Genomic DNA, 14126 nt, shown 5'->3' with positions numbered 1-14126 from the left:
CTCCCCCATTGGCTCGCTGCCTCCAAATCCCGCCCCCATTCCGGGCGAGCCACGCTCCCATTGGCTCCTCCCCGCCCTTCATCCCTCCCCTCCCTGAGGTGCTCTCCTCTCCCATTGGCTGCCCCGCGGCTTCCCTCTCCCCGCTCTCCCATTGGCCCGCGCGTGGCCACGTGCCCTGAATCGCGCGTTCCCATTGGCTGAGCCCGGCCCCCGCCCCTTAAGCTTCCCGGCATGCCCCGCAAGCGGCCGTTCAGCGCCAAGCAGAAGCGGCAGCAGCTGAAGGAGCGGCGGGAGCGGCGGCGGGGCGGTGAGGGGGGGGGCGAGGCCCCGGGGAGGGCTTTTGGGGGTCGGGGGGAGGCCTTGAGGGGCCTGGGGGGGCTTTTGGGGGCCGGGGGGGGGGCTTTGAGGGGCCTGGGGGGGATCTTGAGGGGCCGGGGGGGCTTTTGAGGGCCTGGGGGGGGCTTTGAGGGGCCTGGGGGGGGATCTTGAGGGGTCGGGGGGGCTTTTGAGGGCCTGGGGGGGCTTTAAGGGGTCGGGGGGGGCCTTTAGGGGGAATTTTCGGGGGGTCCTGGGGGGTTGGGGGGAGTTTTGAGGGGGATTTGAGGGCATTTGGGGGTGTCCCGGGGGGCTTGGGGGGCTTTTGGGGTTGTCTCAGGGAATTTGGGGGGGTCCTGGGGGGGTTGAGGGGCTTTTGGGGGGGATTTGGGGGCTTTTGGGGTTGTTTCGGGGAATTTGGGGGAGTCCGGGGGGTTTGAGGGGCTTTTGGGGTTGTCCTGGGTAAATTGGGGGGGTCTCGGGGGGCGTTGGGGGGATTTGGGGGGGACTTGGGGGCTTTTGGGGTTGTCTCAGGGAATTTGGAGGGGTCCCCGGGGGGGTTGGGGGGCTTGGAGGGCATCTTAGGGGGCTTCGGGGGCTTTTGGGGGGGGGGTCCCAGGAGACTGGGGGGGCTTTGAGGGCTTTTTGGGAGGTCTTGGGGCTTTTAGGGGGGTCCCAGGAAGGGTTGGGGAGAGCTTTGAGGGCTTTGGGGGGGGGTCCTGGGGGTTTTGGGGGAGGCTTTGGGCGTTTTGGGGGAGTTCCAGGGGCTTTTGGGAAGGGGGCTGGGGGTTTTAGGGGGGTTTGGGGGGGCCTTGAGAGTATTGGGGGCTTTTGGGGGGGGGGGTCCTGAGAGGATTTGTGGGGGCTTTGAGGGCTTTTTAGGGGACTTCGAGGGATTTAGGGGAGGTCCCGGGGAAGCTGGGGGAGCCTCAAGAGGTTGAGGGGGGGTCCTGGGGCCTTTTGGGGTGGCTTTGTGGGATTTTTAGTGCATCCCACAGCCTTTGGGGTCTTTTGGGGGGGGTCCTGAGGCCTTTTCGGAGCGGTTTCGAGGGGCTTTAGGAGGGGTATGGGGGATTTTGGGGTGTTCATGGGGGATTTAAAGGCTTTTAAGGGGGGTTTTGGGAGCTTTTGGGGTCTGACCCCATTCTTTCTCCCCCCAGATGCCCCCCCGGGGCCAGACTCCCACCCCGAAAGCCGCAGCGGGAGCCGGGAGCGGGGCAGCGCCGCCCCCCCCGCCGACCCTGGAGACCCAGCCACAGCCCCACGCCGCCATGACCCCACCAGGTAACCCCAAAACCCCCTTGGGGGGGTGACAACGACCCCCCAGGACCCCTTTTAAGACCCAATCCTTTATAGGTTCCGGCTGCAGCTGGGGGGGGGCCGCGGGCCGAGGAGCTGGCGCGGCGGCGACGCCGGGCGCAGGAGGAGTTTCTGGAGCTGCTCCCCGAAACCGCCCTCGAGCTCGACCCCGACACCATTTACGGGCCTGGTAAGAGCCAAAAATGGGGCAAAAAAAAGTTAAAAAAAGGATTTCCGGGGCGTGAAGAGGTTTAGGATTGAGGATTTTGGGGTTTAGGGTTGGATTTCCCCCGCCGGCCGCCCTGGAGTTACGCCATGAGCCCCGAGGAGCTGCGGGGGAAGGAGGAGGCGGCTTTTGGGGCCTTCCTCGGGGCCCTGCGGGGGCAACGGGGTCGTGATGGGGACGGGGACATCGACGAGGGGGACGTCGCGCCCTTTGAGCACAACCTGGAGGTGAGCACGGCGAGTTTGGGGTGAAAAAAGGGGATTTTAGGGCAGCGGGGGAGGATTGGGAACATGCGGGTTTTAGGGGGTGGAATGAGGAGGGATTGGGGGGGGGTTGAGGGGATTTGGGGTGGGGTTTTGGGGGCTTTGGGGGGGTGTTGAGGGGGTTTGGGGGAGGTTTTGGGGTGGTGAGGGGGTTTTGGGGGAGGTTTTGGGGTTTTGGAAAGGTTTGGGAGGAGCGGGGTGCGGGGATTTGGGGGGCATTGAGGGGATTTGGGGGGTTTTGGGGGTGTTGGGGGGAGCTTGGGGGGATTTGGGAGTTTTGGAAAGGTTTGGGAGGAGCGGGGGGTGGGGATTTGGGGGATTTTGGGGGGGCGTTGAGGGGATTTGGGGGGGTTTTGGGGTGCGTTGAGGGGATTTGGGGGTTTTTTAGGGTTTTGTATAGGTGAATGTGGAAAGTAGCGAGGTAAGAAAAGAAAAAAGGGGGGGGGGAAAGGGGGAAAATGGGACATTAGGATGCAAAATAATCAATTTTGAGGTTTGTTTAGCAGCGTTGATGACCTGAAGGCGTGAAAAGGGATTGGGGCTGAACAAAAAAAGCCCTAATTAACAAAAAACATCGTTTTTTCCCCCAAACAGACGTGGCGCCAGCTGTGGCGGGGTGCTGGAGATGTCGGACGTCATCCTGCTCATCACGGACGCCCGGCACCCGGTGAGTTCCCCCCCCCCCGGAGCACCCCGTGGCGGGGTAAAACCCTCACCGAGACCCTCATTTTGGGTTTTTTTCCCCCAAAACAGGCTCTGAACGTGCCCCCGGCGCTGGCGACGCACGTGACGGAGGAGCTGGGGAAGGGCTTGGTGCTGATCCTAAATAAAATCGACCTCGTCCCCCCCCGCCGTCGCCACCGCCTGGAGCCACCTCCTGCGCGGCCCGCCTCCCCTCCGCCCGCGTCGTCCCCTTCAACCTCCTCCCCCCGCCGACCCCAAAAGCCCGGTAGGAGCCCCAAAAAGCCCCCGAAAGCCTCGATTTTTGGGGTCTCGGGGGTTATTTTTTTAAATTTTTGTTTGTTTTTGTAGGGTTGCAGCGGAGGCAGAGGCGAGGGGGGGGCTGGGAGCCGCGCTGTGGGGCCCTGGCAGCTGCCTGGAGGCCTGCGAGAGCATCGTGGGGGGTGAAGGTGAGCGGGATCCCGAAGGTTTTGGGGTTTTTTGGGGTGTTGTGGGGTGTCCCCATGGCCCTATGGGTGCTGTAGGGCGGCCATATAGGGGATATGGGGTGTCCTGTGGTGCTGTAGGGGGGCTGTGTGGGTGCTGTAGGGTCTTCTGTGGCCCTATAGGTGCTGTAGGGTGGGCCATAGAGGTGCTGGGGGGTGTCCTGTGGTCCTATAGGTGCTGTAGGGTGGCCATATGGGCGCTGTGGGGTTTCTTGGGGTGTCCCATAGTGCTGTAGGGCGGCCATATAGGGGATATGCGGTGTGCTGTGGTGCTGTAGGGGGGGCTGTATGGGTGCTGTGGGGTGTCTTGTGGTCCTATAGGTGCTGTAGGGTGGCCATATGGGTGCTGGGGGGTGTCTTGTGGCCCTATAGGAGCTCTAGGGTGGCCATAGGGGTGCTGGGGGGGTGTCCTGTGGTCCTATAGGTGCTGTAGGGTGGCCATATGGGTGCTGTGGGGTGTCCTGTGGTGCTGTAGGGGGGCTGTGTGGGTGCTGTAGGGTCTTCTGTGGCCCTATAGGTGCTGTAGGGTGGCCACGTGGGTATTATGGGATGTCCCATGGCCCTATGGGTGTTATAGGGTGGCCATATGGGTGTTGTAGGGTGTTCTGTGGGGTGCCTTGGGGTGTCCCATGGTGCTGTAGGGTGGCCCTGTGGGTGTTGTGGGGTGTCCTTTGGTCCTATAGGTGCTGTAGGGTGGCCATATAGGAGCTGTGGGGTGTCCCGTGGTGCTGTAGGGGGGCTGTGTGGGTGCTGTAGGGTCTCCTGTGGCCCTATAGGTGCTGTAGGGTGGCCATGTGGGTGCTGGGGGGTGTCCTGTGGCCCTATAGGTACTATAGGGTGGCCATATGGGTGTTGTGGGGTGCCCCATGGTGCTGTAGGATGGTTGTGTCGGTTCTGTGGGGTGTCGTGTGACCCTATAGATACTATAGGGTGGCCATATAGAAGCTATCGGGTGTTCTATAGGTACTATAGGGTGGCCGTGTGGGTATTATGGGATGTCTTGTGACCCTATAGGTACTATAGGGTGGCCATATAGAAGCTATGGGGTGTTCTATAGGTACTATAAGGTGGCCGTGTGGCTATTATGGGATGTCCCATGACACTTTAGGGTGTCCCATGGTGTTGTAGGGGCCGTGAGGGCCCTGTGGGGTGTCCCGTGACCCTATAGATGCTATAGGGTGGCCATATAGAAGGTATGGGGTGTCCTATAGGTACTATAGGGTGGTCGTGTGGGTATTATGGGATGTCCCACGACACTTTAGGGTGTCCTGTGGTGCTGTAGAGGCCATGTGGGGTGTCCCATGACCCTATAGATACTATAGGGTGGCCATATAGAAGCTATGGGGCGTCCTATAGGTACTATAGGGCGGCTGTGTGGGTATTATGGGATGTCCCGTGACACTTTAGGGTGTCCCATGGTGCTGTAGGGGCCGTGTGGGCCCTGTGGGGTATCCCATGACCCTATAGGCTCTATAGGGTGACCCCCTGACCCCGCAGTGGACCTGAGCAGCTGGCGGGCCCGCCTGGAGCGAGCGGGCGGCGCGGGGCGAGGAAGAGGAGGAGGAGGAGGAAGAGCGGGCGGCCGCCGCCGGGGGGGACACCGAGGCCACCGAGGACGGGGACGACCCCACAGGGCCCCCCCGGCAATGGGAACGCTACCGGCACGGGGTGCTCACCCTGGGCTGCGTCGGTATGGGGCGGGACCCTAAAACCCCCTATAGAATCCTAAAACCCCCTATAGGACCCTCTAGGATCCTAAAACCCCCTATAGAATCCTAAAACCCCGTATAGGACCCTCTAGGACCCTAAAACCCTCTATAGGACCCTAAAACGCCTCCAGCCCCAATCTTTATTTCTCCTGGTCCCTACAGGGCCCTAAAATCCACCCCCCAAGACCCCAAAATGCCCCCCCAAACCCCACTATAGGGCTCCCCAACCCCCCTATAGGACCCCAAATCCCTTCTCCAACCCTACTCTTTATCCTCTCTGGTCCCTATAGGACCCCGAAACCTCCCCTTAGGGTCCTAAAATCCGCCCCCGGGACCCCAAAGCCCCCCCACAGTCCCCCCAAAACCCTCCCCAGCCCCTATAGGACCCCAAGATCCTCTATAGGACCCCAAAACCCTCCACTATGGGTTCCATTTTTATCCTCCCTGGCCCCTAAAGGACCCCAAAAATCCATCCCCAGGATCCCAAATCCCCCCCACGCCCCCTATAGGGCCCCCCACGCCCCCTATAGGGCCCCCCACGCCCCTTATAGGACCCCAAAACTCCCCCATCCCCACTCTTTATCCTCCCAGGTTCCTACAGGACCCCAAAATCCACCCCCGGGGACCCCAAAAACCCCCCCAGGGCCCCCCCAAAACCCTCCGCAGCCCCTATAGGACCCCAAAACCCCCTATAGGACCCCAAAACCCATTATAGGACCCCAAACTCCCCCCATAAATCCCCTACACCTGGTGCGGGGTGGGCGTGGCCTGAGGGGTGGTGGGCGTGGCTTTGGATGTGGGCGTGGCCTCAAGCTGAGCACTGTGACTGCTCCCCTTGAGGATGTCTCACTGAGGGGCGTGGCCTCTCCCGCGGTGGGGCGTGGCTTCCACCGGGTGGGCGTGGTTCTTCTGCCGCAGGGGGCGTGGTCTGCAGCGTGTCCCCGCCCCTTTCCAGGCCTGCCCAACGCGGGGAAGTCGTCGGTGCTGAACGCGCTGGTGGGGCGCAGCGCCGTCAGCGTCTCGCGGGCCCCCGGCCGCACCCGTTACTTCCAGACCCATTTCCTCACCCCCCGCGTGCGCCTCTGCGACTGCCCCGGCCTCGTCTTCCCCTCCCGAGCCCCTCCGGCCCTGCAGGTGAGCCCCAAATTGAGCCTTTTCGCCCCCAAATTGAGCCGTTTTCCCCCCCTGGTCGCTTCGTTTCCGCCCCAAATTGACCGTTTTTTCCTCCGGGTTGACCCGTTTCCCCCCAAATTGACCCTTTTCCCCCCAGGTTGACCCGTTTCCACCCCAAATTGACCCTTTTTCCCTCCGGGTCGACCCTTTTCAGCCCCAAATTGAACATTTCCGCTCCAAATTGAACCTTTCTCCCCACCGGCTTGAGCCATTTGCTCCCAAATTGACCCTTTTCCCCTGGGGTCGACCTGTTTTCTGTCCAAACTGACCCCTTTTCCCCCCTAGGTTGACCCTTTTCTGCCCCAAATTGCCCTATTTTTCCCTGGGTTGACCTGTTTCTGCCCCAAATTTACTCTTTTTCCCCTAGGGTTGCCCCTTTTTCGCCCCAAATTGACCCTTTTTGCCCCAAACTGACCCTTTTTCCCCCTAGGTTGACACGTTACCACCCCAAATTGACCCTTTTTCATCCCAGATTGCCCCCTTTTCCCCAAGGTCAACCCGTTTCCATTGACCCTTTTTCCCCCCCGGGTCGACTCTTTTCTAACCCAAATTGACACTTTTCCCCCCAGGTCAACCCATTTCTTCCCCAAATTGACCCTTTTTCCCCCAGGTCGACCCATTTCTGACCCAAATTGCCCCTTTTTCCCCCAGGTCAACCCATTTCCACCCCAAATTGCCCCCCTTTTCCCCCCAGGTCGACCTGTTTCTGACCCAAATTGACCCTTTTTCCCTGGGGTTGCCCCTTTTTCGCCCCAAATTGACCCTTTTTCCCCGGGGTTGCCCCTTTTTCTCGCCCCAAATTGACCCTTTTCCCCTCTGGGTCAACCCTTTTTCCCCAAAAATCGACCCTTTTCCCCCCCGGGTTGACCCTTTTCTGCCCCAAATTGCCCCTTTTTCCTCTGGGTCGACCCTTTTTCCCCAAAAAATTGCTTCTTTTTCCCCAAATTGACCTGTTTCTCCCCTTTTTTACCCCAAACTGCCCCTTTTTCCCCCCCCTCCAGGTGCTGGCAGGCGTGTACCCCATCTCTCAGCTTCAGGAGCCCTACTCAGCCGTGGGCTACCTGGCCTCGCGCCTCCCCCTCCCCAACCTCCTCCAGCTGCGCCCCCCCAGCAACGCCTCGGGCTGGACCGCCTGGGACATCTGCGAGGGTAGGTTCCTTTTTGGGGTGAATTCACGCAGAATGAGGGCTTTTTTAGTTTATTTAGTGTTTTTTTATAACAGCCTGGGCGGAGAAACGGGGCTACAAGACGGCCAAAGCGGCTCGCAACGACGTGTACCGGGCGGCCAACAGCATCCTGCGCCTGGCGGCCGAGGGGCGCCTCCGCCTCTGCCTGCGGCCCCCCGGCTACGCCGCACAGAAGGGTGAGCACCCCAAAATTATAGGGGATCCTTTCTGGGTAGGGTTTTTCGGGTCCTGGTTCCCTTTTTTGGGGTCACAGCCCTTTTTTTGGGGTCTTTTTATGTCACTCTGTTCTGTCCCCGGAGCACTGGGAGCACCCAAGTGACCTCTGGGGCTTTTTAGGGTGGGGTTTTGGTCCTCTTTTTGGAGTCCCAGTCCCCTTTTTTGGGGTCCTGACCCTCTTTTTGGGGTCTCAGCTCCCCTTTTATGGAGTCTTGGTCTCTTTTTTTGGGGTCACAGCCCTGTTTTTGGTGTCCTTTTATGTCACTCTGTTCTGTCCCTGGAGTATTGGGTGCACCCAAGGGACCTCTGGGGTTTTTTAGGGTGGAGTTTTTGGGGTGTTGGTTCTCTTTTTGGGGTCCCAGTCCCCCTTTTTGGGGTCCTGACCCCTTTTAGGGTCCCCTCACATTCTCTCTTCTGTTCCCAAAGCACTGGAAGCACCCAGGGGACCTCAGGGGCTTTTTAGGGTGGGGTTTTTGGGGTCCTGACCCCCTTTTATGGAGTCTTGGCCCCCTTTTTTGGGGTCCCAGCCCACTTTTGGGGTCTCAGCTCCCCTTTTATGGAGTCTTGGCCCCCTTTTTGGGGTCCCAGCCCTTTTTAGGGTCCCCTCACATCCCCCCCTTCTGTCCCCAGAGCACTGGGAGCACCCAAGGGACCTCTGGGGGTTTTTTAGGGTGGGGTTTTTGGGGTCTTGGTGCCCTTTTTGGGGTCCTGACCCTCTTTTTGGGGTCTCAGCTCCCCTTTTATGGAGTCTTGGCCCCCTTTTTTGGGGTTCCAGCCCCCTTTTGGGGTCCCAGCCTTTTTTAGGGTCCCCTCACATCCCCCCCTTCTGTCCCCAGAGCACTGGGAGCACCCAGAGGACCTCAGGGGCTTTTCAGGGTGGGTTTTTTTGGGGTCTTGGCCCCCTTTTTGGGGTCCCAGCTCCCCTTTTATGTAGTCTCAGCCCCCTTTTTTAGGTTCTCATCCCCCTTTTTGGGGTCCTGACCCCTTTTTGGGGTTCTCTCACCCTCCCAACCCCCTGTTCCCGCAGAGCACTGGGAGCAGCACCCCGACACGGCGGCGCTGGCGGCCCTACAGGACCAAGGGGACCCCGAAAACCGGGGGCCCCCCCCCGAGGGCTCGACCTCAGAGGAGGAAGAGGAGGGGGACAGTGGGGGAGGAGGCGGAGCCTGGGGAAGCCCCGCCCCCCGGCAGCACCGCAGCCAATCCCTTTGCCCTCCTGGGTGAGGATGAGTGTTAGCCCCGCCCCCTTCGGCACGGACAGCCAATGGGAGGCCGAGCTGGCATGTCACTACAATCTCCTATGTAGAATAAAGAGCTTTATTTCCGCAGCCGGCTGCTGATTGGTTCCTGCGAATCGCAGCCAGCCAATGGGGAGCCGCGTCACCACGCTGTTGCCAGGTAGAACTCAGGCAGGGCTGGACTCGGGGGCGTGGCCTGTGCGAGGTGACACCATTCAACAACCGAGCCCCACCCCCATTCATTCATAAATCCAGCGAGCCCCGCCCCTTTACGCACCTGGGGGCGTGGCCTGGCGGCGGGGGCGTGGCTTGGGCGGGCAGAGGAGGCGGCGGTGGAGTCCACAGGCCCGGCAGCGCAGCACGATGCGGGGCTGCCCCCCCCCCTGCGGGGAAACGTCCCAAAATCCGGGTTTCTCACCCCAAAATTCTGCTTCCCCCCTCCTTAAATTTATCCACTCCCTCCCCAAATTTGCCCCCTTTTTTTTTTTTTAGGGGGTTGCACGCACCCCGTAGCCGTTGGCAGCCCAGCAGCAGGGAGCAGCAGCGGCGGCAGACGGCGCGCTTCACCGCCGGGGCCCTATAAGTAATAGGGGAAATTAAAAAAAGGGGGGGTCAGGGCCTGCTGGGGGGCCCCCCCCGACCCTATAAAGAGCCCCCACCCCATAATTTGGGGCCCCCAAACCTCACATGCGCAGGACCAGGCCCGCGGCGCGCGGCCGTGCGCTGGGTGCTGCAGTAGAAGCGGGCGAGGGCCGGGCTGTGGGGGAGCACCCAGTGGGCGGCCTGGGGGGGAGAAATGGGGTCAGGGTGCAGCCCCCACACCCCTTTTGTCACTCTATAGTGCCCTATAATCCCTTAACCCATCCCACAGCCCTATAGGTGGCCCCATAACCCCCTCGAATCCTCCCTGGTCCCTATAGGACCCCAAAACACCCCATGGGGCCCCAAAATCTACCCCTGGAGCTCCCAAATCCCCCCATAGTTCCCTATTTCCCCCCTGCAATTCATCGCTGACCCCTCTACGACCCCAAAACCCCTCCGTAGCCCCCATAAATCCTCCCGAGCCCCTATAGGACCCCCCAAATCCCCCCATAGCTCCACCCCTATTCATCCCTGTCCCCCATGGGACCCCAACAGCCCCTCCAAATCCTCCCCAGCCCCTATAGGGCCCCCCCAAACCCCCTATAGGACCCCCCAACCCTCCCCATAGCCCCTTATTTATCCTCCCTGGTCCCTATAGGACCCCAAATCCCTTATAGGACCCCCAAAACCACCCCTGAAGCCCCCAAATCCCCCCACAGCCCCCCCCCTTCCCCCCTCCCAACTCATCCCTGGCCCCCATAGGACCCCAAAACCCCCCCCACAGCCCCCCCAAATCCTCCCCAGCCCCTATAGGACCCCAAAACCCCCTATAGGACCCCAAAAGCCCCCTATAGGGCCCCCCAAAGCCCTCCCCCCACCTGGAAGAGGAAGCTGAGCCTCTGCAGCGCCTCGCGGTCCCGCACCGGCGCCGCCGCCATCGCCGCCGGCCCCGCTCCCCATTGGCTGCGCCGCCCCGCGGTGGGCGGGGCCGAGGCTCCCCATTGGTCGTTTTAGCCCTGAAGGGGGCGGGGCGCCTGAAGGGCGGCCTGCGGGTTACTTCCGCCCGGCGCCGGGCAGGCAGGCTTCGCGCCTTCACTTTCCGGCGCTGGTTTTTGCGTCACTTCCGGCGGCCGGTACGGCGTGGCGGTGGTGAGTGAGGGCGGGGGAGGGGGTGGGGGGCGCCCTATAGGGACCGGGCCCTATAGGGGTCCTATAGGGTCCTATGGGGTCCTATAGCGGCCCTATAGGGACCTATGGGGTCCTACAGGGGTTCTATAGGGGTCCTTTGGGGGTCCTGTAGGGTCCTATAGGGTCCTGTGGGGTTCTATAGGGTCCTATAGGGGTCCTATAGGGGTCCTATAGGGGTCCTGTACGTCCCCGTCCCTATAGGGGCGCCGCTGTGGGGCTGTCGGCACCGCCCCTTCTTATAGGGGCCCTGTGGGGTGTCCCCTATAGGGTCCTATAGGGCGTCCCCTATAGATGTCCCTTATAGGGTCCTATAAGGTGTCCCCTATAGATGTCCCCTATAGGGCTTCCCCTATGGGGTGTCCCCTATACATGTCCCTTATAGGGTCCTATAGGGCATCCCCTATGGGCGTCCCCTATAGATGTCCCCTATAGGGCCCTATAGGGTGTCCCCTATGGAAATTTCCTATAGGATTCCTTGTAGGGCATCCCTATGGGGATCTGGGCCTAGCCCCCTTCCTATAGGGGTCCCCTATGGGGTGTCCCCTACAGATGTCCCCTATAGGGCGTCCCCTATGGGATTTCCCCTATAGATGTCCCCTATAGGGTTCCTTGTAGGGTTTCCCTATGGGGATCTGAGCACAGCTCCTTCCTATAGGGTCCCCTATAGAAGTCCCCTATAGGGTTTCTTTAGGGGCTTCCCTATGGGAATCCGGGCCCAGCCCCTTCCTATAGGGTCCCCTATGGGGTGTCCCCTATGGGGTGTCCCCTATAGGGCCCCCTATGGCCGTCCCCTATAGGGATTTGGGGCCAGCCCCCTGCCTATAGGGTCCCCTATAGGGCCCTTTCCATACGGTCTCTCCTATAGGGCGCCTCTCACCGGCACGACCCCCGAAATCGGGCGGATTTTCCCCAAAATCGAGCGGATTTCACCCCAAATCGAGCGTTTTTTCCCCAAAACCGAACGGATTTCACCGGATTTTCCCCCAGAATGCCGCCACCCTCGCCCCAAGTGACGTCATCGCCTGGACCGAACCCGCCTGTTTTCACCCCAAAACCACTTTGAATCCACTTTGGGACTTTCCTGCCAAAATCCCATTGTGGCTTTGACCGAAAACAGCTGGTTTTGCCCCAAAACCTCTCTGAATTCACTTCGGAACCTTCCTCTCAAAATCCCATTGTGGCTTTGACAGAATCGAGCCGTTTTTCCCCCAAAACCTCTGGAATCCACTTTAGAACCTTCCTCTGAAAATCACACTGCGGCTTTGACAGAATTGAGCCGTTTTTGCCCCAAAAGTGCTTTTAATCCACTGTGGCACCTTCCTTCCAAAATGGCACTGTGGCTTTGACAGAATTGAGCCGTTTTTTGCCCCAAAACCTCTTTGAACCCACTTTGACACCTTCCTTCCAAAATTGACGCTGTAGCTTTGACAGAATCGAGCCATTTTCCCCTCAAAACACCTTTGAAGCCTTGCGGCCACCTTGTTGCCTCCCGACCCCAAAACCTTCCATGTTTTTTTTTTCCCGAATCGAGCCTCTTTTCCCCAAAACCTCTTTGAACCCACTTTGACACCTTCCTTCCAGTATGACACTTTGGCTTTGACAGAATCGAGCCGTTTTCCCCTCAAAACACCTTTGAAGCCTTGCGGCCCCCTCGCTGCCTCCCGACCCCCAAAACCTTCAAATTTTTTTCCCCGAATCGCCCCGTTTCCCCCCCAAAACTGCTTTGAATCCACTTTGGAACCTTCCTCTCAAAATCCATTGTGGCTTTGACAGAAAACAGCTGGTTTTGCCCCAAAACCTCTTTGAACCCACTTTGACACCTTCCTTCCAAAATGATGCTGTAGCTTTGACGGAATCGAGTGGTTTTGCCCTCAAAACACCTTTGAAGCCCTACACCCATTCTTCTGCCTCCCGACCCCAAAACCTTCAAATTTTTTCCCCCGAATCACCCCATTTCCCCCCAAAACCTCTTTTATTCCACAGTGGCCCTTTCCTTCCAAAATGACAGTGTGGCTTTGACAGAATCGAGCCGTTTTCCCCTCAAAACACCTTTGAAGCCCTACACCCATTCTTCTGCCTCCTGACTCAAAAACCTTCCATTTTTTTTTCCCAAATCGAGCCCATTTTCCCCCAAAACCTCTTTGAACCCACTTTGACACCTTCCTCCCAAAATGACGCTGTAGCTTTGACGGAATCCACCCATTTTCCCCTCAAAACAACTTTGAAGCCTTGCGGCCACCTTGTTGCCTCCCAACCCCAAAACCTTCCATGTTTTTTTTCCCCGAATCGAGCCTATTTTCCCCCAAAACCTCTTTGAACCCACTTTGACACCTTCCTTCCAAAATGACGCTGTAGCTTTGACGGAATCGAGCGGTTTTGCCCTCAAAACACCTTTGAAGCCCTACACCCATTCTTCTGCCTCCCAACCCCCAAAAAACCTTCAAATTTTTTCCCCCGAACCGCCCCGTTTCCCCCCCCAAAACCCCTTCACCATGGCTTCCGCCGACCCTTTGGAGACCCTCCGGGTGGAGGCCAGCTGCTCGGTCTTGCCTGGGCTACCTGCGGGACCCCGTCCTGCTGGAGTGCGGCCACAATTTCTGCCGCTCCTGCATCACCCGCTGGTGGGCCGAGCTCTCCCGGGATTTCCCCTGCCCCGTTTGCCGAAAAACCTCGCGCCGCCGGGCCCTGCGCCCCAACCGCCAGCTGGCCAACATGGTGGAGGCCGCCGCCAGCTCCGCGGCCCCAAACGCAAAGCCGAAAACCCCGAAAACGACCCCGAAAGCTGCTGCCCGCTCCACGGCCGGGCCTTGGTTCGGTTTTGTCGCGAGGACCAGGCCCCCGCCTGCCTGGCGTGCGGGATTTCCAGCGCCCATCGCGCCCACCGCCTGGTGCCCCTGGAGGAGGCGGCCCTGGAGTATAAGGTCGGGGGGGTTTTGGGGTGGGTACGAGGGGGTTTGGGGTGGGTACGAGGGGGTTTGGGGTGGGTAGGAGGGGGTTTGGGGTTGTTAGAGGGGGTTTGGGGTGGGTACATAGGTTTTGGGGTGGGTTCAAGGGGTTTTGGGGTTGGTTTGAGGGGGTTTGGGGTGAGTATGAGGGGTTTTTGGGGTGGGTACGAGGGGTTTTGGGGTTGGTAGAGGGGGTTTGGGGTGGGTACGAGGGGTTTTGGGGTGAGTATGAGGGGGTTTGGGGTGGGTACGAGGGGGTTTGGGGTGGGTACGAGGGGTTTTGGGGTTGCTAGAGGGGGTTTGGGGTTAGTTCGGAGGGTTTTGGGTTGTTAGAGGGGGTTTGGGGTGGGTACGAGGGGTTATGGGGTTGTTACCAGAGGGTTTTGGGTGGGTACGAGGGGTTCGGGGTTCCTACCAGGGGTTTTGGGGTTGCTAGAGGGGTTTTGGGGTGGGTACAAGGGGTTTTGAGGAGGGTATGAGGGGTTTTAGGGTGGGTACGAGGGGTTTTGGGGTTGCTAGAGGGGGTTTGGGGTGGGTACAAGGGTTTTGGGGTTGCTAGAGAGGGTTTGGGGTGGGTACGAGGGGTTTTGGGGTGGGTAGGAGGGGTTTTGGGGTGGGT

At 59.8% G+C, this 14126-nt stretch overlaps 2 protein-coding genes across 2 annotated transcripts; one reads left to right on the top strand and one right to left on the bottom strand.

Moving 5' to 3' along the window:
* Nucleotides 1–209: 209 nt before the first annotated feature.
* GNL1 (G protein nucleolar 1 (putative)) lies at nt 210–8882 on the top strand. The gene is given in 21 exon segments (XM_084303942.1): nt 210–307; nt 1476–1599; nt 1672–1687; nt 1690–1804; nt 1892–2067; nt 2698–2718; nt 2720–2770; nt 2857–2943; nt 2945–2986; nt 2988–3020; nt 3022–3052; nt 3136–3170; nt 3172–3198; nt 3200–3233; nt 4767–4803; nt 4805–4959; nt 5934–6112; nt 7153–7300; nt 7374–7514; nt 8582–8703; nt 8705–8882. Coding segments are annotated over 21 exon segments (1737 nt in total). The 5' UTR covers nt 210–231; the 3' UTR covers nt 8792–8882.
* RPP21 (ribonuclease P subunit p21) lies at nt 8858–10338 on the bottom strand. Its single transcript, XM_084303983.1, has 5 exons — nt 10253–10338; nt 9480–9575; nt 9299–9369; nt 9070–9175; nt 8858–8988 (listed from the first exon to the last, which is right to left on the bottom strand). The coding sequence occupies exons 1-5, from the start codon at nt 10310–10312 to the stop codon at nt 8935–8937; spliced, it is 387 nt and encodes a 128-aa protein (XP_084160109.1). The 5' UTR covers nt 10313–10338; the 3' UTR covers nt 8858–8934.
* Between the last annotated feature and the right edge of the window lie 3788 nt (nt 10339–14126).

This window comes from Netta rufina, assembly GCF_964035555.1.
Source record: "Netta rufina genome assembly, chromosome: 31".
Taxonomy (NCBI): domain Eukaryota; kingdom Metazoa; phylum Chordata; class Aves; order Anseriformes; family Anatidae; genus Netta; species Netta rufina.
The sequence above is the reverse complement of the archived record's forward strand: the minus strand, read 5'-3'. Positions and strand labels throughout refer to the sequence as shown.